Here is a 25,486-nt window from a genome sequence, read left to right as displayed (position 1 = left end):
AGGGGTCCCCTCTTAAGAAGAAAAGTCCTTACAGTGGCCTGGTGGTCTCACCTCCTCTCTCCCCTACCCCTCACCCACATCGCTGGCACTCCCTGGCCCTCTAGCACTCCTTTCCTTGCTCAGCTGGCTTTGGCCATGCCAGCCTCTTTGCTCTTCCTTCAACTTGCTAAGCACACTCCTGCCCCAGGGCCTTTGCACTTGCTGTTCCCTCTTTCTGGAATACTCTTCCCTTAGGCATCTGTCTGGCTCATTCTCTTATTTCTTTCGGGTTTCAGCTCAAATGTCACCTCACCAGTTAAGGCCTTCCCTGGACCATTCCATATAAAATAGCAACCACAGACCAGAACGCCTTCATCTCCTCACCCTGCTTTATCTTTATCCACAGCATTTACCAGTGTTGGATATTTACTTCATCGTCTTCTGAACCCACCCACAGGAATGTAAGCTCCAGGAGTGTTTTGCTCACTGCTGCATCCCAGCATTAAGAACAGTTCCCAGCACATAGCAGGTATTCAATAAACACCTGCTGAAGAAATGGAGGCCTTAAGCACATGACTCTGCCCTGGGCCCACATGCTTATGTGTAACCTGAGGCGGCTGACCCATTCCACTTCTTTTTCATCCACACCCTCTCCCTCTGCATGGTTCCATTCAGAGTCACTAACTCTCACCTAATTATTGACAACTCTCAGATCTCCGACACTAACCTGGAACTTTCCTGAGTCCAGGATCACACAGCTGCTTACCAGATGGCAACCACTGAATGTCCCCCTAGCCCCTCAAGCCCAACAATCCCAGACTAAACTCATTTTCACCTTCCTTCTCCCATGAGCTCATGGTACCTCCCTGAGAGCTGTGAAAAACCTTCATTGGCTCCCTACTACTTCAGGATAAACCCTGAAGTCCCCATCCTGGTGTGGAGAGCCTGGCTGCCCGTTCTAGCCTCATTGTCCACCACATCCCTCCAGTGCCTGGAGCTCAGGCCAGAGGGGGGTCCTTCAACCACGAACAGCCATATCTCTCTGTGGAATGCCTGCTCACCCCCAGGACGGAGCATAGGGACTCGCACACAGCAAGCTCTACGTGAACTCTGTGCCCTGAATGAATGAATAGCACCTCTGAAACACACAGACACTTTGCATATTAGATCGGCCGAATCTTGCCAGTTAGTTGGCTTTATAAGAGGATCCCTGCACAGTCCCTGTGGAGCCAGGCCAACAGGCTCCAGAGGCAGCTGCTGCTCACTCCAGCTGACAATCACTACGCAGCAACTCGGGCCCAGGTTTCAAAAGCAGCCGAATTACCAAACCAAATTACCAAACCAAGAAAACACCCGCGTTGCGCAGGCCAAACGCAGCCACTGAGTCACAGGCTGTGGCTCTAGTGAAGTTGTGATTTCAGTCAGGAGGCAGACGGGCTGTAGTGTGAATCTTGGCTCTACCGGCAGCGGCTGTGTGATCATGATGTGTCACTCAGCATCTCCAGCCTTTGGTTTTCTCACCTGTAAAACGGGGCTGATAAGAGTGCTTGGCCCCCAGCGTTACAGGAAGGCTCGTACGAGTTATGTACCAGAAGTATGTAGCACAGGGCCTGGAAAATGACAGCTGCTGCCATAGTAACCCCAGCACTTCCTGGGGCTGAACCCCACCATCATGCTGGATATCAAGATACAGTGAGTGCTTGTTAAGAAGCTCTTAAAAATTAGAGGACAAGAAGGGCAGGAAAATGAGGGCACAGATGCTGTCCAAAGCAGCAGCCAATCACACGCAAGGAAGGCACTCAGACTCTGAAGCCAGTTTAGCTATGAGACTTTTACTTAAGCTCCCAGAGCCTCAATTTCCTCACCTATAAAATGGGTGAACTAATACTCACACCTTCTTCATAGGTTTGTTGAAACTATTAAGTGAGTGGATGTGTAAAATACTTAGAATCTGTCTGGCCCGTGGAAAGTGCTCTGTGGTGCCAGGGGCAGCAAAGTGCTCTGTCATCGCCAGCATCATCGGAGGATGCGCGTTAGGGCACCTGTGACCAGCCACATACACACAGATAAAGGATGAAGCTCTTTGACGCGAATCATCTGGTTAAACAGAGAAGTCAAAGTGCGAAGCACTACTGAGTTCTCAGACAGGCTGTTCTCGGCACCCTGGGGCCCTGACGGAAGCTAGAGACTTGAAAGGGCTCCACATCTTAAACGAAGAAGTCCTGCAAAATAAAATGAAAAAAAGCAGACAACCCAATTTCATTTAATGGACAAAAGACTTGAACCGACTTTCCATAAAGAGGCTGTCCAAATGGCAATAAACCGCCGAAGAGGTGCTCAACTTCATCAGTCATCCGGAAAACGTAAATTAAAACCATTATGGGATACCACTCCTCCTCTCTTAAGAGTGGCTATAATTAAAAAGATGGAAAATGCGAAGTGTTGGCAAGTAACAGAACTCTCACACACTTTTGGACAGTATAACTATGTAAAACAATTTTAGAAAACTGGCAACATCTCCTAAAGATGAATATATCCTGCACTATGACCCAGCAATTGCACAGTTATGTTTTTACCCAGGTTATAGTGGACAAGTGTTCACAAGAGACAAGTGCAAGAATGTCACGGCAGTGTTACTTGTCATAGTCAAAAAACTGGTAACAGAGACTTCCCTGGTGGTCCAGTGGCTAAGACTCCAAGCTCCCAACGCAGGGGGCTCTGAACACAGTTCATCTCTTGTCAGGGAACTAGATCACACAAGCCAAAACTAAAGATCCCGCATCCTGCAACCAAGACCCAGAGCAGCCAAAAGAGAAGAAGAATCCTGAATATCATCAAAATCTTACTTTATCAGCTTTGTGAAGCAATATGCCGAAGGGACCATCACTATCAACTCCTTCGTTCCTGAATACCTTCTTTAAAAAAATAAATAAGTAAACTAGTAACAACCCATGTCCACTAACGGTAGAAAGAATAATAAACTGTGGTTTATTCACACAGTAGAAACCACAGAGCAATGAGACTGAGGAAATTGCATCTACACAACATCACAGGTGAATCTCAGAGACAGTGGTCAGTGGCTGAAGTCAGATATGAAAGAGTACATTTATATCAAATTAGAAGTCAGCTTAGAATGGTTATCTTGGAGGAGGAAGAGTGGAAGGGGTTTGAGGGGCTTGGGGAACGAGAAATCCTTCAGCTCCCACTCTAGAAAGCCCTTCCCTGAAGAGTTCCCTGGTGGTCCAGTGGTTAGGACTCCCAGTGTTCATTGCTGAGGGTGTGGGTTCAATTCCTGGTCGGGGAACTAAGCTGAGAGGCACAGCCCTGTCTGCTCTGGGTGCTAGTTATGTGGGTGTATTCACTTTTGAAGACTTATTGAATTGTACATGATGATCTGTTTATGTGATATTTCAATATGAAGATAACATGAAAACAAATAGGAGGGCCCAGAACTGGTCACCCTCTTCTCATTCCTCAGCTGTTACGATGACTAGATTCCTGGCTTCTGGACCACAGACGCCAAAGTGGTAAACAGCTTGAGAATCTCCCTCCAAAAACCTCCATGAGAGCTTCCGATTTCCTCCTCATCTTCCCCTAGTATTTGGACAGGGCCAGAAACTTTAGAGGCAGCTGGTAAAGAACCTGCCTGCAATGTGGAAGACCAGTTCGATTCCTGGGTTGGGAAGAGCCCCTGTAAAAGGGAAAGGCTACCAACTCCAGTATTCTGGACTGAAGAAACTTTAGGGCCCATAGGTTCCAAAATCCCAAAGATGTCCTTTGGGCAAGAAATAATATTCTCCCATGACACCTCTACAGAGTGAATGTCTGTACCTGGAGCTCACCTACCCCTCACAGAGAGGCTCACTACTTTTGGAAGCAGCTCCCACTCTAGAAAAGCCCTTCCCTGGTTAATTTCCTGGTGGTCCAGTGGTTGGGACTCTGAGCTTTCACAGCTGAGGGTGCAGGTTCAATCCCTCATTGAGGGAACTAATATCCTATAAGCTCTGAGGTACAGCCATCCCTGCTCTGAGCTTTAGGTGGCCTGCTGGAAACTCACCACTTCAGCTATATCTTCTAAACCTTCTTCAGGTAATGCTAGCTAGTACTCACGTGAGAACAAAACAGGAAAGGGAAGCCCGTGTACTATCTGACCTGACATATTTCCATATCAGTCTGTTGGCACCGGTCATTTCAAAACACATAACCACTTCAAACACGACCATGCAGTAACCAAACTAGACCTCTGGTGATAAGGTAAAGTTCTTTTTCACAAAAGAATCCCCCTAATAAGTTAGACAGAATCACACATTGTTATTTTTGCAAATTCTAATGAAATGATTCAGGGAAATGTCACGAAAGGCTGAAACCATTGCATGAAAGGTTGGTGAGGATCTCCATGATACACCTCACACCCACCTACTGCCTGACACCCGTTCACCCATCCCCAGACTGTGATGACTAACGGGGGCAATGAGACACTGGCTCCCAGACATGATGCTGTGCGAAGTTCACTGCACCTCCCATGGAGTGATTTTTGACTCCTTGCTCCCAAAAAGAAGTTGAAGCAAAATCTAATTAAGACTTTGGAGCACCTTGCAGTTTACAGGAAATATAAGCAATAGAAAAACAATTAAAATGATGCCACAAGAACAAACACATTCAAAATGAGGGACCAGGACTTCCTTGGTGGTCCAGTGGTTAAGACTTTGTGTTGCCAATGCAAGGGTTATGGATTCAATCCCTGGTTGGGGAACTAAGATCCAATATGTTCTGCAGTGCGGCCAAATAAATAAGTAAATAATGTGGGACATTCCACAGAACTGCTCTCTTCAACAAGTCAGTGGCATCCAAAAGGGAGGTTTTACTATGGAGGTGACATGGATGTACACATTTAATGAAACTCATCAACTTGTACACTGAAGATCTTCTGTAGGCAAATTTTATCTCAGTTTTATAAGAGGCTTAAGGGGTATGATAAGTGAATGAAAGGTATGAACCTTGCAGAGATTGTGAATCCAATAAACCAATCGCAGAAAGACATTTTTGACATTTTAGTCAGTTCTAATGAGGTGGATGAACCTGGAGCCTATTATACAGAGTGAAGTAAGTCAGAAAGAGAAACACCAATATATTAACACCAGTATATTAACGCATACATATGGAATTTAGAAAGATGGTAACGACAATCCTATATGAAAGGCAGCGAAAGAGACACAGATGTAAAGAACAGACTTTTGGACTCTGGGAGAAGGCAAGGGTGGGATGATTTGAGAGAATAGCATTGAAACATGTATATTACCATATGTAAAACAGATGACCAGTGCAAGGTCAATGCATGAAGCGGAGCACTCAAAGCCAGTGCTCTGGGACAACCCAGAGGAATGGGGTGTGGAGGGAGGTGGGAGGGGGGCTCAGGATGGGGGGAACACATGTGCACCTGTGGCTGATTCATGTCAATGTACAGCAAAAACCACAATATTGTAAAGAAATTAGCCTGTGTTTCCAGCAGCATTTCCTCCTACATCCACTTCCTCTTGTCCTGACAGCTGAACCCACAGCCAGATTCCTCCCTGAAGCCTTGAAGCTCCTACAGTGATCTCACTGCTTCCTAACTCAAAACCACTCTGCATCTATAGCTCCCCACCCAAATTTCTCAGTCAAACACTCTGGTTCCCTTCTTCCCAGGCTGTGTGACCTCAGGCAAGTGAGCTCACATCTCTGAGCCTCGGCTTCCATAACTATAAAGTGAGACCAAGAACAGCATCTACCCAATAGAGTTGTTGCGAAAATCAGTTGAGATAATGCAAGAAGGAACTCAGCATGATGCCTGCCTAGGTCCTGAATAAATGTTCCTTTTCACAATGTGGCCTCATCTGTCCCTCCTTTCCTTCCTTAAATCCATCCACTTGCCCACTCACCCGTCTCGGGTCTCCCCTCTGGCTGGTGGAAGATTGCCACTGTCTGGGCCAGTCATGGTCCATGCACTCTTTTGATGGTTAGACCCCAGGCTGCCCCCCCGCCCCAGGCCCACTCAGTACCCCGCTACTCAAGACTTACCCCCTGGGAGTGCAGATATTCCACGGTCTTGCTGATGGTGTGCAGGACGAAGCTGGCCTCACGTTCCGAGAAGAATTTCTGCCGTAGGATCTTATCCAGCAGCTCCCCTCCCCGCATCAGCTCTGTCACCAGGTACACGTGTTTGCCGTCATCGTACACCTGCCAGAGACCTCACCATCAGGCCCCTCCCCTCTATGCCAGGCCTGGGCTCCTTGGTCACCAGCTCACCGGGCCAGTGAGGAAAGACCTGAGCCTTGGGCCTGCATTCTGCTGTGTCTCATCACCCTGGCAGCGCTTTCACCTGGGCCCCTGGACAGGATGCTGGCTCTGTCCTGAGGGCAAGAATGCTCTTGGAGAATGCCAGCGTCACCCAGGGAGGGCACCTGCTGCAGCCAGACTAAAGTCACCTCAGTGGACCTCCCATCTGTGAGCAGAGGAGGACCAGAAGCCAAAGGAATGGCAACCCCGAGACCAGTCCGAGAGCCGAGGGCCCGTGTCCCCACCCCACCCTCAAGGACCCCCACTCACATCTTTCAGAGTGATGATGTTGGGGTGCTGCCCATACCGCAGAAGAATTTCAATCTCTTCTGAGGGGTCTCGCTTGCTCTTGTCGATGACCTGAGGAAAGGGGGTGCATGTGGCGGTGTTGGGGGATCAACTCCAGAGTCCCTCCCTGCCACAGAGCCCCATGCTGCAGGGCATGGAGTCTCAGCCACACACCTTCCATCCATCCACAGAGCTTCTAGCACCACCCGTCTCCGACCAGTGGGCCAGGGCTACATCACCCACCACCTCCACCCCAGCCGAGCGGCCTTGGCCTAGACAAGGTCATGAGGCTCACCTTGACAGCATACTCCATGTTGGTGGCCTTGTGGACACAGCGCTTGCACTCAGAGTAGGAGCCCACACCAATTGTCTCTTTTACCACGTAGCCATCGCTAAAAACCAGGTTCTTCCCGTGTAGCTGCTGCAGGAGACCAAGAGGTGGGACTGATTATGTGCTCTGGAATGGAGAGTCATCTCCCAGAACCCCAGGCCTTGGGCCCCTGGAGGTGGCAGTGGGCAAGAAGGAAGCCTGGCGTGCTGTAGTCCACGGGGTCACGAAGAGTCGGATACGACTCAGTGCCTGAACAACAGGAGGCAGGAGGCCTGGGGTAGAAGACCTCAGGCAAGAGTCTGCCCCTCTCTGGGCCTGTTTTCTACACTATGATGGGCACTTGCCAGCTCCTGGGTGCCAGGCTGCAGTTTGTGGTCAGCGGGTGCTGGAGGGGGCAGGTAAGGAGCCAACACACACATGGAGCAGTTGGAGGCTCCGAGAACCCCGGCAGGCCTGAGGGGGCACGGGAGCCCTGAGCCAGGTCCCAGCTCTGCCACTTACTGCGGGCTTTGGCGGGTTGTTTCCCTTTGCTGGGTGACACAGCCCACCTTGTGGGATGTCTCAAGGCTCTGAGACATGAACTGTATCAAATGCTTCTGTGATGCTGAGTGTGTGGCAGGTACTATTCTGAGCCCTTCTCACCAGGTGACCACACAGCCCACACGCGGCCCTGGTTCACGTCTGTTGCCCTCACATCCAGTCTGGTTTAACACTTGTCTGGGACCAAGATATCCCAGTTGGATAATAAATCACATAGTCACCCTAACTTTATACACAGTAACTCACATAATTCTTGAAACAACCCTTGGGGAAAGGTTCTATCATCACCCCCATTTACAGATGAGGAAACTGAGGCACCAGGACGTGTCCCCTCCACAATCCCTGACCTTGGAAGTTCTGACCCAGGCAGTGAGCTCCAAAGTCTCCATTCTTGCCCCTCAACTCTAAATTTCCCACGGAGTTGGGAGAGTAGGCAAGTGGGAGACAGTGGGAAGAGATCTGAGTGTCCCCCCATCCCTATCAGGGCCAGCCACCGCCGAGCACCACCAACCTGGGTTTGCCCTGGCCCTACAACATTCTGCCTCTGTGTCAAGAAACTCATAATCTGGAGGAGGGAATGGCTACCTACTGCAGTATTCTTGCCTAGAAAATTCCATGGACAAAGCAGCCTGGCAGGCTATAGTCCATGGGGTCTCAGAGAGTCAGACAGGACTGAGCAACTGAACATACACACACAGGACTTATAAGGACCAAACGTGTGAAAGGAAAGCAGATAGTGATTCTTGAAAAATTCAAATTTCAGAATATTTTAAAGTTTCAAATTATATATGTATATATGCATATGTGTGTGTGTGTGTGTGTGTGTGTGTGTGTGTGTGTGTGTATACACAAAGAAACTCATAACCACGCTGCCTTCCCTGTTTTACAAATGGGGAAACTGAGGCTCAAGGAGGTTGAGGTGCAGTGGGCTCCTCGGTGGCAGCAGGGTCTGAACCCAAGTCTGTCCAAGTTCAGTGCCTGTGTTCTCAGCTGTTCTGCCTTGTGGTTTCCAAGAGGAAAAGGACACTCGAGAAGTTTCTCCCACCCCTCACCTGTACCACCGCGTGCAGGGGCGTCTGTGTGGCCCGAGGCTTGCCGTCGTCCTCCATTAAGCCGGTGGCCACGAAGCTGAAGCCGCGGAACAGCTGATGGGCACCGGCACTTGGGGGGATGCCTGGGGAGTCTGCAGAGGCAGGAGGGGGATGTGAACCAGAGGAGGTACCCTTGACCCAAGGGGGCCCAGAAAGCTGGCCGGGACGGGAGCCTGGGCAGGACCTCTCATCCCCAGCTTTAGCCCATCTGCCCGTGTGTGTTCAGACCAGCCCAGTGCTGTCATACAAGAAACAGCAAAAACCCTCACATCCACCACCCGCCTACTTTATCCCTTCCTGGAGGCCTCCTTGTGTCTGGTCTGCCCCTTCAGGTCCATCTTCTATGCAGCAGCCAGAGGGATGGTTCCAACCACAAGTCTGCCCCCTGTCTGTACCCTTCCTCTGCCCTTGGGATAGCCCAGGCAATGAGGTGCTTGTGATCTTAGCCTCCTCTAGCCCCACTCCACAGCTCAGCCACGCCCAGCTTCTCAGATCCTTAGAGGAGACTCTAAGCCATTGCACGTGCTGTTCCTGCTAACTAGACCATTCCTTGTCCATCCTTTGAGGCTCAGCTCACACACTGTCCTCTGAGAAACCTGGCTTCACGCTGCTCCTCCAGCCTGTTGCCCCCATTAAGCTGTACTTGCCGAGCTGCCCAGAGCTGACTTCGTGTCTCTCTCCCACTAGAGCCTGAGCCATATGAAGGCAGGGCCAGGGTCTGTCTTGTTTACCGTCAATCCCTGCATGACTGGCACACTAATAGGGACCTGGTACATACTTGTCAGATAAATAAAGATGGGACACGCTGCTCGGAGAAGTGACAAGTTCCCCGACATCAGAGACGTGCAAGCCACAGTGAGAAAGGCACTCCCTCTGCTAAAACCTGTCCCCCCAGGAGGACTTTCAGAACACTTCCCCCATATGTGGCCAAAACATTAGGATTTACCAAGCCCCCTCCCAGAAGCTGCCTCCTTGGCTTCTAGCAGTAACCCCATGGACTGAGTGGGTCTATGGCTGAGCCCATGTTCCAGATGCGTCACCGAAGCCCAGCTGTCAGAGCAGCCAAAGCCGATTCCCACGCTTGCCCCTGACCTCTGGGCACTGTCACCCCGGCTCTGCCAGAGTGTCCCCACCTCGCGTGTTTGCCAGGTCAGATTCTTCACCCCTGACGTGAGTGGGAGCCTGAGGTGTCTGGTCTTTCCAGTGGGCTGAAGGTGCCTGGGGCCAAGGTCCTGACTTTTCCATTGTGGCCCACTCACCCACTCACTCCCACCCCCTTGCCCAGGCACAAAGAGGCCCATAGAGCCCCGGAGTGGGACAGCCAGGCTGAACGAGACAGGGACAAAGAAGCAGAGACTCCCGCCTGTCTGCCCACACACCTGGGCCTGCCTCAGCCCTCAGGGCCCCTGCACCCCAAGAGGCCCCTGACTCCCCGCTTCCCTCCTGGGGAAGGGAAAGCCCAGGACAAAGTCAGACGAGGGACACACCCTTGGGCGTGCGGGACGTGAACTCAGTGTCAAAGTAGAAGGTGTCATCGGGTTGCGCCACAGCTGGCTTGAAGGGTGGCTTGATCTCACGCCGGTACAGCTTCTGCAAGGTGGGGGTGGGCGCCCTGGTTACCTTGGCACCCCCACAGCCCGCCGGAAGCCCCATGCAGGAGGAGTTAATGGCCTGGACAGATCACAGGCTACGCAGATGGGGCATAACTGCTCGCCCTGGGGAGGCCAGCCCATGCCCCCAAGGCCACGCCGTCGCCTCTGCTTCACGCTGGAGGCTCGAGTCAGCAGAAGCCCCCTCCCACCACAGCTGAAGGCTTGCCTGGGGCTCCAGGGTGGACAGACTCACTCACATTCCAGTCAATGGTGGAGTAGAAGACATGCCGCTTGATTTCCTCTGCCCCGTCAGGGCCGGAGCCTGAAAGAGCCCAGATGAGGGGTCTGCTCCAGGACGTTCTGACCCCCAGACACCCACCCTGTCCTCCAAGCGGCCACGCCTCACTGGGGTCTGGGACCAGAGGCTAGGCTCATGCCACCCCAAGTCCATCCAGCCGTCACCCCGAGGCCTACAGACCACTCAGCATTTTCCACTTTCTGGAGCCTCTTGATGATCAGGCTCCCATGTACTGATGGGAGAAGGAGGGTCTAGAGAAGAGAGGCTAGACAACTTGTCCAAGGTCAAAGTCAGGACAGGCCAAACCTGTCCTGAGATCTGCCAGAGGGTCCCCACCTCCCCCAACGCCGCACCAACTTAGGCCTCATCTCTGCTGCTCTTAGCCCATCGCCCTTGTCAGCCACCAGACAGGCTCTCCCTCCATTCAAGCCCAGACACCTGGATGGGACCTTAGGAAGCTGGTCAAGGTCCAGGTGAACCCAGGAGCCAAGGAACCAACACATACTGAGCAGCTACTACAGGCACGTTCACGTGACTTCATTTAATCCACGAAGCTCAAGACCATTGTCCCCAGTGGAGACAAGGACCTCGGGCTCCAGGGGGAGACGTCAACTGCCTTGGGTCACTCTGCTCACAAACAGTACTCATTCGACCACGGTATCTGTGGAGGGACCACCACGTGCCAGCAGTGGGGTCCTGAGCCCCTGGCGCCTGAACTTGTGCCCCTTCTCCTGAGCCAGCAGCCTTGGCAAAGGAGCCGTGCTGGCCTCTGTCCTCATCCCCAGGGGGAGTGGAGATGACTCAGTTCCTGCTTTCCCCCAGACACAGGTCACCACCCCCCTGCCCCCCACTCCACACATGGGGCCAGAAGGCAGGGTGGCCGCTGGCATTGTCTGCCCACACAAAGGACAACGGCCCCTTTCAGCCCCAGATGTGGCCCTGTGGCCTAGGCCGCAGCTGTACCCGTTCCCCTCCCCTGAGCTGGGGCCACTTACCGAGCCGGTTGGCAGGATTCCGCTTGAACAGTGCCCGCAGGAGGCTCTGGGCTTCCGTGCTTAGAAACTGGGGCATGCCTAGCTTCGCCCTGCAATGGCCCCCGGGTCTCGTCAGGGTTGAGCCCCGCCCTGGAGGCCCCGTCTCACCTCCCGCCTCTGTCCACATCTCATTTCCAGCTCAGTCAGTCCAGACAAGCTGTCCACTAACTTCCCTCCCAGAGACAGGATTTTCTGCCCATAGGCCCCTGTGGGTGAAAAGGGAGCCCTAGCAAAGGCACAGCGCTCGAACCAGTGGAGTGTCTCGTTCTTGGAGAATCTGGGGGTAGGTGTGGGGTGTTACTCTGACCCCCAAATAAGGCCAAGGAGAGGAGACAACTGGAGGGGTCAGAGAGAGGCTGGAGCTTACTTCAGAATCAGTGTCATGGTCTCCTTCCGGTCCTTCCCCTGGAAGGGCAGGGAGCCCGTCAACATCTCAAACTGCAGGGAACAAGGGTCCGTTCAGGCTCTGGTCCTGCCCCCGAGACTCCCCCACCTCCTCCCACCCGGGCCAGCCACTCAGCCCCCCGCCCAGGAGGTCCACCTGGATCAAGAACTGTGTGTGTCCCTCCCCACTCCGTCAATCAGACCACCAGGAGCAGGACTAGGGGCCTGAGGTTGGGGAGAGGCCCAGTACCGGGCCGGGGGCACCCCAGGTGGGGCCAAGCCCGGAATCCTTCCAAGGAAGGAAACTGCAGCTCGGAGGAGTGTGAGGCCAGTTTAGCTATGAGAGGACAAGAGAAGAGCCTTAGAGACCAGCAACCACCCTCCCCCGCCCCCTTCCCAGATGGGGAAACTGAGGCCATCCCTGGGCTGGATGCTGGATGCTTTACCCCTGCGTGGGCACTCACCATCAGCACCCCATAGGACCACCAGTCTGCACTGTGGGTGTGGCCCTGGCGGTTGACGACCTCGGGGGCCATGTATTCCACCGTCCCGCAGAAGGAATAGGCCTTCTTCTCATGGTCGATGGCCTCCTTGCTCAAGCCAAAGTCTGTGGCAAGGAGGGCAAGCGGACACACCTTCAAGACCCCCTGCCTTCCTCGCTGCCACCCCTGCACACCCATCCCCGCTGTCCAGAGGAACTGAGGGCATCACTACCATGGTACTCAGGAGGAAACTGAGGCCCAGGGGGGTGAGATGGTCTGCTCAGCATTACACAGTGGGGACCTGGGATTCAAACCCAGGTCATGCCAGGCCTGGACTTTTGACCACTTCTAAGTGCCTGGCACAGCCTCTCACAAGAGGATACCCTAGTACCCAGCCCAGGTCCATCTAGAGCCCATCTTGCCCTCCCCTGAAACCGGAGGGGCAGGTGTCCTCCACTCACCAGTGAGTTTGATGTGGCCTTCCTCATCCAGAAGGATGCTGCAATGGAGAGAGGGGGTCAGGGCCCCTCAGCCGTGGGCCTTTGGTGGAGTCAGATGACACCATGGGGCTGTAGAGGTTGGGCCCAGGCCAGAGAAGCTGATCCACCCAGGTCTGGCTGATGAATGGGTGGGTGGAGCAGGTACTCATGGTGCCATACAGGTGTGTTGCCTACCTTTCCACTAATTCTCGAAACAACTGTGTGAGGCAGGTACTTTCATGGCCCCATTTTAATCATGGGGAAGTTAAGGCCCAGGAAGGTTAAATAACTCCCCTGGTCAGAGAGTTAGGAGGTGGCAGAGATAAGATCTGAATTCGGGTCTGCCTGACTCTGGGCTTCCCTGGTAGCTCAGATGGTAAAGAATCTGCCTGCAATGCAGGAGACCCAGGTTGGATCCCTGGGTCAGGAATATCCCCTGGAAAAAGGAATGGCTACCCACTCCAGTGATACTGCCTGGAGAATTCCACGGACAGAAGAATCTGGTGGGCTACAGTCCAAGTGGTTGCAAAAAGTTGGACATGACTGACTTAACACTTTCACTTTTCACTTTCTGCCTGACTCTAAAGCCACATCTCACTTTACGTTAGCACCTGCCCCTGGCTCCCAAGTTACCACTTAAGGATATTTAGATGTTAAGGAAAATTCTACAGAGGTTCATATCAAGGAAGGGCTTTTAATGGTGGCATCTCAGATGTCATGCTGGATTAGCAAAAAAAGTAGGCAACCCCCAGGCACAGAGGTACCTGGTGCTTGGTGATGGCAGCCCCCCAGGTGAGCCCGGTGCTACCACCACACTGCTCCACCCACCCATTCTCGGGGCAACCCAAGAGAGGGGGACTTTCTCAGGGGAAGTCACACCCACCCGCCTCAGACTGGCTCTGTTCTAGAAGAGGCCCCTGGGGCCTGCCTCTGCACACCCTAGGGAGCTGGGCAGAGCTGGGCCTTCACTCACTTCTCAGGCTTCAGGTCTCTGTAAATGATGCCTAGACTGTGCAGGTGGTCCAGGCCCAACGCCAGCTCGGCCAGGTAAAACTTCACATCCTCTTCCGTGAACATAACCTGCAACAGGAGGGAGGGGGCTTCAGCCAGGATCGCCCCTTTCTCAGGAGCTGGGGCACTGGGCAGTCAGCAGCTTTCCTCATCCTCCTCAGAGAGTCCATACCCCCTTCTCTTTATGAAGGGGTTTGAAGAATGAAATGACTAATATCCAAGTCACTCATGGTAGCATTGAAAGGCAAATAGGGAAAGACTGGAAACAGCCCAAGGGTCAAGCAGTAAACTAAACTGTCTACTTCCCACACAATGGAGTGCTATGCCAGCTATGAGGGGTTCCCAGGTGGTTCAGTGATGAAGAATCTGCCTGCCAAGCAGGAGACACGGGTTCAACATCTGGGTTGGGAAGATCCCCTGGAGGAGGACATGGCAACCCATTCCAGTATTCTTGTCTGGAAAATCCCATGGACAGAGGAACCTGGCAGGCTACAGTCCATGGGGTCGCAAAAGAGTCAACTCGACTTGGCAACTAAACAACTAAAATGCAGCCATAAACTAGAGCAAGGATTCCTCCATACAATGGATGGCTACAGATTCATCTCCAAGATATAAGTGCTAAGTCACTCCAAAACACACTGTCATGAAAAAAGCAAAGTACAGTATATACAGAACAGTATTTTGTATATAAGAAAGTAGGGGTCAGGATTCAGATCATACATTGAATTGGTTTGTAATTTTTTCCCAAAGAAACATGGGAAATTTAGATAAGAAAAATGTTTACCTAGGGGGGAGTCAAGAGGGCTGGAGTAGGAGGAAGATTTCTCAATGGATATTTTTCTTCTCAGTCATGTATTATCTATTCGATCATTCAAACAGCATTTTAAACATTTAAAAACTTTGGTTCTCTTCTAAAATTTAATTTGTATTAATGGTCCCATTTTTATATCTGGTTCAAATTCTTTTATGTGAGTTTAAAAGCCTTTTGGTTAATAGGACATAATCCTAAAGCATCCAGCTTTCCAGATGGATTTGGGCTTCTCCAAATCCTCATAACCCTGCCTGGAGAAGCCCTGAAAAAAATGGAAGTGAAGGGGTTTCCCTGGTGGTCCAGTGGTTAAGAATCCATCTTGCAATGTAAGGGGCATGGATTTGATCCTGGTCTGGGAAGATCCCACATGCCTTGGAGCAACTAAATCTGTGCACCACAACTGCTAAGCCCGAGCTCTAGAGGCCACAAGCTACAACTACTGAAGCCCATTCACCCTAGGGCTCGTGCTCTACAAAAGAAACTACCTCAATGAGGAACCCAAGCACTGCAATGAAGAATGGCCCCCACTCGCAGCAACTAGGGAAAGCCTGCATGCAGCAATAAAGACCCATCACAGCCAAAAAATAAATGAAAACTGGTAAATAAATAAATCCTAAAAAAAAAAAAAAAAAAAAAAGAAGCATGGAGGTGAAGAGGTGAGAGCCACCCTTGGGTTCCTGGAATCAGGGCAGGATCACATCCTGGGCCTGATTCGCCTCACCCATCTCAGGGAACTCTCAGAAACTCTGCCAGGGAATGGGCTCTGTCCTCCCAGGGTGGGTCAGGGAATGCTGGGCAGGCCTGGGGAGTCCCGGGTGGAGGCCTCACTGTCACGCCAGCTCCATCCACGGCCCTGGCAGTGGGTGTCCCGGGTGTCAGCTCACCTCTTTAGAGAGCCGGGTGAAGAGGTCCCCGCCGCGCAGGAAGTCCAGGATAAGGTAGAGCTTGCCCTCGGTCTGGAAGGCTGTGGAGATGGGAAAAGGCCATGGAGGAGCCAGCTGGGCCCTGAGCCTTGTCCCTCTGCCCCTCGGCTCCCTTGGTCTGCCAGGTGGCAGATGGGGCAGTATGCAGGGAAGGCAACAGGCCCCCAGCAAGGGCAGAGGCCGGCAGGCGGGGTGGGAGGTCAGGGAGGCTCCGCGGTCTTACCGTAGTGCAGCTTCACCACGAACGGGTGGTTTACGTCAGCCAGGATGTCTCTCTCCATTTTGGTCCGAACACGGTCACGCACTGGTCAAAGGAAGAAAGGGCTTACCAAAGGTCTGGCTGCCCAGCACAGCGCCCCTCCAGCCTTGGCTAAGAAGGACTCTCTTTTCTACTTGTTCTTCATGTCTCTCGGCAGCGCCCAAGACTGGCCCTTGGTGCCCTGCCCATCTCTCTAGCCTTGTCGCTAGCTGTGCCCCAAGGGGCCATTCAATCCAGCCAGTCTAAGCAACCTTTTCCTTGTGTGCCTCCAGCCTTTGCCCCTGTGGCTCCCCTTGGGATGCCTTCATCAGCCCCCTCTCCATCTGGCATAAAAATCTCCAATTCCCAGACTTCCCTGGTGGTCCAGTGGTTAAGACTCTGCCCTTCCACTACAGTGGGTGTGGGTTCAATCCCTGGTTGGGGAAGTTCCACATGCCATACGGTGTGGCCAAAAAAAGCAAGAAAAAAATCCCCAATTCTAGCCTGAGGCAGAGTCCCTGGGCCTGAAATTCAGACTCATGGGTCTGAGCAGGCACCTCACCCTTTTTTTTTTTTAAAGAATAAAAGTCCCTAAGCCGTTCTGATCATCAGCAGGTTCTCCTCTGACTCAGTTCAGACATTTTCTCCTCCAGGAAGCCTTCCTTAACTTGCCAAGCTGAGCTGGAATCCTCTGGACTCCTATAGTGCTCTATTTTCCCCTTCAGAGCACCTTTCACCCTCTTGTAATTTTCTTGCTTCCCTCACCAGACAAGACCGGGACCATGCCGGATTAACTACCCTCATCACTGTTTCCAAAATACACCTAACATTTTCAAACTATTACTATTCCTCTACATTTCTGTTCATGCATAGTTACTCCCTCCTGGGGTATCTTTCCTCTATGTTTTCAGTCTGGAGAGAAGGCCTAACTCGCTCTCTAAAGACACAGCTCACCTGGCTAGTCCCATGGGAGCCCCTTCCCTGTGAGGCTGAAACCCAGACTCTCCTGGGTCCCAGCACCAACTGCACCACCCTGGGGGCTCCCGCACCCGCTCCCCTGTCCTAGCCCAGGAGCCCTTCACAGCATCTTTCTTCTCCCATCATCCTTCCTGGGGAAGGATTCCCATCCCTACCAGGGTGGTCTTACAGCACCACAGCTAAGCCCACTGTGGCCACAGGAACCCAAGGTCAGTATCTCCTATTCTGCCCCCATCCTAGCCGGGGTCCACTCCTCCTGGTCAGCAGGACCAGCCTGGTCCAGTCCAAAGCCCACTCCCAGCCACCCTCACACCCTCTGTAAGTCTGGGAATTCTAGACATGGGCTCAGCTCCCTTCTGAACCTCTCCATCCATCTCTGGGGCCCTGCCTTGACTCATCCTTTCCAACCTACCCAACTGCCTCGTTCCCTGGGCCCCCTCCTCTCCTCTCATGCACTCCTCCACTCTGAGAGGCCTCCTTCAGACTCTTCAAGCATCGTGAAGCAATTCTGCTCACAGAATGCCTCTGCCCAACCAAGCTGATGCCTGATATCTGAAGCCCTTGCCCACCCCCACCAACATACCGCACTCACCCCCCTGCCTCCTGCCAGAAGCCCTTCAGCTACAGACACTGGCATTTGGCTTAGGGGAGTGGGAAGGGGTTAATCCCCGGAAGTCTTTTCTTCTGCATGGATCCTGTCTTTGCCATCAGGGGAGGTGGGAGAGAAGGAGGGGCTGAAAATAGACCTGTTCTGGATCTTCAGATCTGGTATTCCTGGTGAGAGAGCTATCTCTCCCATCAGACCCAAGGCCCCTCAGCACTGGGTGTCATCTGTCCTCTATCTCTGCCCAGCCTGAGGCTCTGCAGGGGAGGCACCCCCACTCACCTTTCAGTGTCGCCTTCTTTAGTACCTTCATGGCGTACAAGTGCCCACTGTCAGGTCGGGTGACCTTTCGTACCAGGAAGACCTGAGACGGCATTGGGGGGTTTGGGAGGGGGGTTGGTGAGGGAGAAGCAGAAAAGAAGATGGGCAGGGGGCTGAACCTGCCAGCTCGCATGCCCCAGGTCCCAGGCTGACCTCCAGCTTCCCTGAGCACCACGTTGACCTGTGTCACCCCTGGGAACCACAGTGACCTCTCTCCTCCTCCCCTCAGACCCGTCAACCCTTGCCATCTGACCCTTTGAGCTCCAAGGTGGTCCTCCCACCCCGACTGTGACATGACCAGTGCTGCCCTCCCAGCTGTGGGCTCAGGACTCACTTTGCCAAAGGATCCCTGGCCCAGGACCTTGAGGAGCTCAAAATGGGATGGGTCGGCCTTCTCCGAGCCAGCCTTGACATGGTGTGTAATGGAGATCTCCTTGAGAACGCCCTCATCCTGATGGAGGAACAGAGCTGGTGAGCACGGTGGGCCCCATCCAGGTCAGCACAGGGCATGGCCCCCCACCGTGAGATCCAACTCCTGCCAGATCTCAGCAGACAGGGTCCTGCAGGCCCAACCAGCCAGCTACCCTGGAAGACGGGGCCTCCCAGTTCATCAATATCAAAACCCAGGGAGGGTCAAACTACCAAGATGCCAGGTCAGGTGAGCTCATTATAGCTCCTGCTGCTCCAGCCTGGTCAAGCCCAGAGGGGTGCCCAGGCACGGCCAGGCAGAGCCAATGCCGGGCTCTGGTTGAGGCCTACAGGCCTGCCCCCGGTCCTCCCTGTGAGGCTCCCCTCCGCAGCTACAAAGGTTTTGGTTTTGATACAATAGGAAGTAGAGTTTGCTTGCGTCCTGGGAAGGCATAACTGGGCTTTTGTTTCTGGTCAAGATGGAAGATGGGCTCTCTCTGGTAGAAGGACAGGGCTAAGGTACCCAAGAACACAGGGTCGTCACCTCAGACTCCCCCTACCAGCCCAATAAGTGCCAGCCTGGGGTGGGTGCGAGCAAGACCGGAGACTCTGTGCCCCACCGTCTGAAACCTCCTTCACGCAAGTCTACCAGAAACCCCTGCCAGGTCCCAGATGTTCTAGAACCCCTCTGCTCTCCCTCCAATCTGTCGATACCGCCCTGGAGCCCGGAAGTGCCTCCTCACTTTCCCAGGAAGCAAGGCTGGACAGGGTCTAGTCACCCAGGAGGGTCAGGCATGGGCAAGGAGAACCCAGAGCCAGCTGTTTCCAAACCGGTTACCGGGGCACCTGTTCCAGGGGCCACCGTCAGGCCAGGCCCAGATATCTGGGCACACTCACCGAGTCCTGCCTGGGGCCAGGGCCAGGGCCAGGGCCGGGGGCAGGCAGGGAGGTCTGGCTGATCCTGGGCCGCTGCTTCCTGGGCAGCCAGGGGAGCAGGGCCCAGAGCCGCAGACGGGGCGGCTTGGGATCTTGTTCCATGCGCCCGGCCGGGCCGAGGCACCATGGCAGGAGCAGGCAGCGTCCGGGGCTGCTGCGGAGGTGGCCAGGCCCAAGGCGGATGTGCAGGGTAAAGGCGGGGGCTGGGCCAGCCCAGGGCCGCCAATCACTCAGGGCCTGTGGTTTCCCAGCTCTCTTACCACGTTCCCTTCCTCTCTCTTCTCCCCCCTTCCCCATCGCCAGAGGGCTGCCCTCTGGCCCTCCCCCCCATCCTCCCTGTGGGCCTGCAGAGGGAAAGCCCCATGCCGAGCCAGCTGCTGAGGAGGAGACAGGTGCCCAACAGGCAGACACAGGGACCTGACATGTTCAGGCAGATAAGGAGGGACACCCAACCGGCAGAGGCAGGCACCCTACAGGTGAAGACAGATGAAGGTGCACATCCAACAGATGGGTAGGAGAGTCCACGTGCCCAACAGGCTGGGATGTACGGGGCCATGTACCCAACAGGAAGGAGGTGGGAAGAATACACATCCAACAGGCAGAGACAGATGGGGACATGTACCGAACACACAGCGGAGGCAGGAAGGGACTCACACCCAACAGGCAGAAGTGGACAGAGACTCATATCTACCATGGAGAGGCAGATGAGGGGGACACATTCCAACAGGCAAAGATAGATGGTGACATGTACCCAACAGGCAGAGACAGATGGAGATCCAACAGGCAGAGGCAGATGGGGACAAGTACCGAACACACAGCGGAGGCAGGAAGGGACTCACACCCAACAGGCAGAAGTGGACAGAGACTCATATCTACCATGGAGAGGCAGATGAGGGGGACACATTCCAACAGGCAAAGATAGATGGTGACATGTACCCAACAGGCAGAGACAGATGGAGATCCAACAGGCAGAGGCAGATGGGGGCTTGCATCCAACAGGTGGAGACAGATGGGGAATGTACTCAACAGGCAGAGACAGAAGGGACACGACCCAACAAGCACCCAGCTAATGTGACGTGGACCCAACAGGTAAAGACAGGCACTCATGGAGTGGGGACAGACAGGAGCCCAACAACAGAAGCAGATGGGCAGCAGTCAGAGGCAGCCAGCATCAGTGAGGCCCAAGGAGGCTGACAGACACCCAGGGCAGATACACGGGCACCCAGAGAGTCAAACCCTGGACTTAAGGGCAAGAGCTCTGGGTTCCTGCTGGTCCACCTGGGGGAACATCACCTGCAAAACCCCAGCACTTGAGAGAGAGCAGTCTGGTACTTGTGGCCGACTCATCTCTGAGGAATTCCATTTCTTTGGGCTTTCCTTCCCATGCCAGGGCCTGAGAGGCGCCCAGGATCAAGTCACCCGACGGAGACGGATGTCTGCTGAGTGTAACCTGATGACTCTGACCCTGACCCAGACAGATATCCCAAAGCTGTCATGCCCCACTTCAGGAACCAGAATCTGAGCTCCACCGGACAGCGACTCACCCAGGCTCAAAGTGAACTGGTGGCAGAGCCGGCTCAAACCCAAGTCCTTTCCCTGGTCCCTGCCTGCCTGGGGGTCAGCAGGCCTCAGGAGCCAGGAAAGGGAGGGCGGGTAAGTCAGCCAGAAACACATCCTGCCGAGCCAAGCCCACCCTCTCCCTTAGTACCAGGGACAGTCTGGGGACTTCCCACTCTAGATGTCGACCCTCAGAGACGTCTCCCTTGAGGGACCCTGAACAGCCACAGAAGCTGCAGTCATGAGAAACTGCAGGTCAATCAGGCCCCGGAGAGGAACCCAGTAGGTGGGACAGGCAGAAAACCTGGCTCCGAGAGGGGCTGGGGAGGGCCAAGACCACACAGCAACACCTACGCACCCCGTCCTGAGGTCTGAGTCTCCACCTCTCGGTCTGCCTCTGACTGAGAACCGTCCCTGGGGACAGAGGTAGCCACCCGGAAACCTCAGGGCACAGAGCCACCCCCAAACCCATTCCTGGCTCAGCGTCTTGGTGACAGACACCGCTGGAGGCTGGCCAAGCCTCTGCTCACCTTTCTGGGGCAGGGGCGTGAGTCTCTCTCAACTCTGGGGAAGTCTGCCGGGGTCTGCATGGTGGGGCCCACGCCTATGGCCAGAGAGCCTGGCTACTCCCCTCACTTCTGCTTTTTCAACTTTCCTGGACCAGAAGGCAGGGTCCCTGACCCCCTCCTTCTCACTTCCCCCTCTGCCGGGAGGAGGGACAGAATGTGGGCAAGGCTCCCCTGTGGAGGAGGGGACACCGTAGACCCCAAGCCCCCGACTCCAGGGTGGACCCAGAGAGACCCCTCTCCTCGTCTCCTCTGATCCTAAAGAAGGGAGACCGGGACACAGACAGAAGTCACAAGGAGAGGCGGCAGCGACACAGGGGGCACCCTCTACCTGCACACGTCCCCAGGAGAGAACGGCGGGCAAAAGCCACCAAGGCCACCATCTCTGACAGCCCAGCCCAGGGCACGGGCGTTCCCTCCCCTGTGGTGACCTCCCCGCGGCTGGGCCCACCCAACATGGCAACAGGCACGACCACACTCAGCGCTGCCCTGAAGAAGCCCATCAGCCCAGGGCCCTGTGGCGGGGTGGGGTGGGGTGGGCAACGGGGCAGAAGGCATGGACCTCACAGGTAGCCGTGGGGCAGGGTGGGGACCAGGCCCGGCCCTTTGCCACATGGGCCTACCACATCACTCACCCAGGACCCGCACAGGAACTGACACACACACAAATGCACACAGTCCGCTGATCGGAAACCATTTCCACAGACATCCCCTATGTGGAAACACGCCCCCACGTACACAAACTTCCCCTTCCAGTCCCCACAGAGCCCCTGACAGCAGTCTGAGGCGGGCCTGCTGGCTGTTGTGCAAGATGCTTCCTTACACTGAGGCCTCTCATTGTACCTCAGCTGCTTCTGGAGGGCCTGGGGTCTGGGGTTGCCCTGAGAGCCTCAAAGCTCTCTGGTCCAGTACCAGCTATGCAGCCCCCGTCGACTCCCCACTACCCCCGTATCCTTCAGAAGCAAAGGAAGGCTCTCCATGTACCCATGGGGGGGTACAAGAAGGGGCAACAGGAAGGAAGCTGTCTCCAAACTGCCTTCACCGAAGGGGTACATGCAGGACCTGGGAGCCTCTGGTGGCAGCAGTGGGGAGGACAGCACCAGACCCCACCCCCTGGACGTGGCCCCATTCCCCCCACAGATACTTCCTCTTATTTACTTCCTCCCACAAGGCAGCTGGAGAGAAGCCCAGAGCGACCCTCCCGCCCCCAACGCCTCCAACACACACCCTGCCTGATCCCTGGCCTGTAGGGTCCCCCGCCCGGGCCTCCCTCCAGCAGCTGCAGCCCAAGCCCACCTGCTGATCTCTGGCCCTAACGGACACCAACAGCCCCTCCCCCAGCTAGCAGCATCTGCAGGGCCTCCCAGGGGTGCCCCCTCTCATGGGGCAAACAGCCCCAGACGCCTCTCCCGGCATGCCTCTGGGCCGTGGGGCCACAGTTCCCAGGCCTCCTTGATAGGTGAGCTGGCCTTGGGCCCGAGGCCAGGACTGGCATGCAGTGATGATGAGAATTGTGCCCCTTAACTGAGCATTTATTGCAGGAAGCCATTCTTTCCTTCAGCTTTTATTGGTGTGGATTCTGCCAGGCTCAGGTGTCCTACTCCAAGGGAAGTGCTGTCATCCCATTCCAGAGAAGAGGAAACTACATTCAGACAGAAAGTGACTTGCCCAAGGCCACATGGCCAGAAAGGCGGAGAGCTCGGGGCAAAATCGAAGCCTACAGGCTGAAGCATTTCATCATCACTCTCCTTGCGAGGCCCGCCAGCCTGCCTCCCCTCTGGACATTACTCACAGCTATGGGCCCCCGGGTGTATCCCCAGGCCAGGAGCCAGACACTAGGAGGCGCACGTGTTAAGGAAGACTCCAGCCTTGTCCTCAGACAGCTCCCCCAAATACACAACAAAACGGAACTATGGCACACACAGCAGCGCAGGCAAGGTGCTGGAGGGGCCGGCAGGTTCTGTCTGCCTGGGGTGAGATCCGGGAAGATGCGACAGTCTGGCTGGACCCTGAAGATGAACAGGAGCTGGTCAAGCAGAGAGGAGGAAAACAGACACTCCATGTAGAGAGCGTGGAAAAGAGGCCTGAGGCCAGGAAGGCCAGGTGGGAAGTTAAGAACCATCTACTCATTTGTTCCCATGCAACCCTCTCTCCCTATCTGAGCCTCAGTTTCTTCTGTAAAATGTTCACACCCTCAGAAGGTTGTTTCGAGAAGCAAAATGGACCACAGAGATAAAGGAATGTGGTAAACAGAACGCCCTGAATGGCAAGGGCATTCTTACCACTGCAGGGTCTCCTCTGGGCAGGATGAAGGGACAGAGTCCACGGGCCTCAGGTGTTGAGATGGTGGAGGGTGGGGGAGCCTTCCCCGGCCAGTCCCAGGGAAATTCCCCTCCAACACCTGAGACTCCCAAGGCTCCCTGAAGTCCACAATCACATCCTGCCTGAGCTCCAGCCAGGGGAGCATGAGGGATCCGGGAGGGATCAGGGTTTCATAAACAGGAAGAGAGGAGGGGAGGGGGGGAGACGCGCAGCTCTCAAAATAGACCTGCAGGCGCTTCCAAGGGGTCCAGCTCCGGAGATAGCCAGGGAGGGGGCCTGGGGTGCCCAGTCCACCCCCAGGAAGGGAGGGAGGGTGAATGGAGCCCCAGCATGCCTGAAGGACCAGGTGCACACGGGGAGCTCTCATCCTAGACTGCAGTCCTCTCTACAGCTGCTAAAACCCCAATCCTTTCTTCTGCCTGAAACGGATCAAATAAACAAGCATTAAACACCAATATGATGTCTCAAACACTGCTGGATGCTCCAATTTATGCACATCACGTTCCCTCCTTCTGGGTGGCCCTGACGGGTGGACTCTATTCTCCTTTTACAGAAGAGGCATCTGAGCCTCCGAGGGGTAAAACAACTCGCCCAAGGTCAGCCGGCAAATAAGAAAGAGGAGCAGGATTTTGAACTCAGAGAGCCTGCCTCTCCTCCAAGTAAGACCTCTCCTCCCGCTGGAAGGCCCACTTCTCTCTCCAGCTGCCCAAATCCCGGCTTTCGAGGCCCTGGCAAATGCCAGCTCTGCAGGGAAGGTGACCTGGTGCCCCACAGCCCACGCTTCCTCTTCTGCCACACACAGCAATGCCTGTCCATCTGGTCCACCCTCAACCTTGAGTGCGGATGCTACTGGGTTCCCTGGGACGTGCTCATCTCATCATGCCCCAGAGAGGCAGGTAGGAAGGTGGTATATTTCACTGCCCACTGTCAGGCCTGGCACTGAATGGGAGGTTCTATGTGCCCACAGCCTGTTCTCCATCACTGCATCCACCACACAGCTGTCTTGTTACCACCCTTCCCCAACACTGAGAACTCCCAGATGGTGGGGTGTTGACTTCATTTTGGGGTTCCCAGTGCCATGAAAATGTGATGATGCAAAAGATAAACCAGCTCCTTCCACTGCACAAAGTGATGAGGTTCTGACCACAGGCTGAGCGCCCCCTGGTGTGTTGAGCCCAAAAGTGGACACTGGGGATGCTATGAGATTCTGCAGCAACAGAGAAGGTGAATGAGCAGGTGCCGAGTAATGATGGAAACTGGGGTCACGGGGACACAATGCTCCTCCTCCTCTTCAACACTCAGTGTGTTTCCTGGGCTGGGAGGAATGTGGGTTCTGTGGTCAAGCAAGACCTGACTTCATTGCCCACTAGCAATATGACCTTGGGCCTCAACTTTCTCATCTGTACAATGGGGAGAGTAACAGTTTCTACCTCTGGGGGTGTTATGAGAACCAAATGCAAAGCTCTTGGTATGGCACTTTCTCTCTCTTAATGTGGCATTCAAGGCTCTCCCTGCCCCATCCATGTCCAGCCTCGTCTCCCTTCCCACCCCAGGATCTGCTCTAGAAGCAGGAAGAAGTCACAGACTTGGGATCAAATGTAGGTCGTCCACCTGGGTAATTGCTTGTCCTCTCTTAACCAGCCCCTCTAGCTCTGAGGTGAGAAGCTGCACTCACTACCAGTTCCCTCAAAGCTGCAGGCACCTCTGCAACCCTGAGAACTTACAGTCCCAAGATCTGAACACCTGGATCTTCACTGGAGACCTACAGTCCCTTCATTACTAGGCAACCAGGGGTAGCTATGTGGTGGGAAGAGATTCTCCCACATGAAGCTGAGACAAGTCAAGGGGCCCAGTCCACATGACTCGGCCTGGCCTTTGGTGACCCAAGGTTGCCATAGTGAAAAAGAGGAGGGGGTGGGAGCCTACTTCTGTTGGCCTGCCCTACCCCAGGAAACTCGGCTCCCTTATCTTTGGAGGCTGAGTCAAGACAAACATCAG

At 54.4% G+C, this 25,486-nt stretch overlaps 1 protein-coding gene across 4 annotated transcripts in view; it reads right to left on the bottom strand.

Annotated features, from left to right (window-relative positions):
- The window catches only part of RPS6KA1 (ribosomal protein S6 kinase A1), a 37,432-nt gene that overhangs the window by 4,429 nt on the left and 7,517 nt on the right, over positions 1–25,486 (bottom strand). Inside the window, exons 1-16 of one of the 4 annotated variants that reach the window (XM_061148294.1) lie at positions 21,131–21,264; positions 18,034–18,150; positions 17,661–17,742; positions 15,782–15,862; positions 15,520–15,599; positions 13,787–13,893; positions 12,796–12,833; positions 12,317–12,459; positions 11,836–11,906; positions 11,430–11,518; positions 10,394–10,458; positions 10,032–10,134; positions 8,506–8,636; positions 6,878–7,003; positions 6,565–6,654; positions 6,037–6,195 (exon numbers count right to left, since the gene is read on the bottom strand). In XM_061148294.1, the coding sequence (XP_061004277.1) occupies positions 6,037–6,195; positions 6,565–6,654; positions 6,878–7,003; positions 8,506–8,636; positions 10,032–10,134; positions 10,394–10,458; positions 11,430–11,518; positions 11,836–11,906; positions 12,317–12,459; positions 12,796–12,833; positions 13,787–13,893; positions 15,520–15,599; positions 15,782–15,862; positions 17,661–17,742; positions 18,034–18,150; positions 21,131–21,190 (1,542 nt within the window). In that variant the 5' untranslated portion in view covers positions 21,191–21,264. Of the gene's footprint in view, positions 1–6,036; positions 6,196–6,564; positions 6,655–6,877; positions 7,004–8,505; positions 8,637–10,031; positions 10,135–10,393; positions 10,459–11,429; positions 11,519–11,835; positions 11,907–12,316; positions 12,460–12,795; positions 12,834–13,786; positions 13,894–15,519; positions 15,600–15,781; positions 15,863–17,660; positions 17,743–18,033; positions 18,151–19,004; positions 19,225–21,130; positions 21,265–25,486 lie in introns of those variants that run through there. The other 3 variants (XM_061148292.1, XM_061148291.1, XM_061148293.1) reach the window with 3 other exon arrangements.

This window comes from Dama dama, chromosome 8, assembly GCF_033118175.1.
Source record: "Dama dama isolate Ldn47 chromosome 8, ASM3311817v1, whole genome shotgun sequence".
Classification (NCBI taxonomy): Eukaryota; Metazoa; Chordata; class Mammalia; order Artiodactyla; family Cervidae; genus Dama; species Dama dama.
The sequence above is the reverse complement of the archived record's forward strand: the minus strand, read 5'-3'. Positions and strand labels throughout refer to the sequence as shown.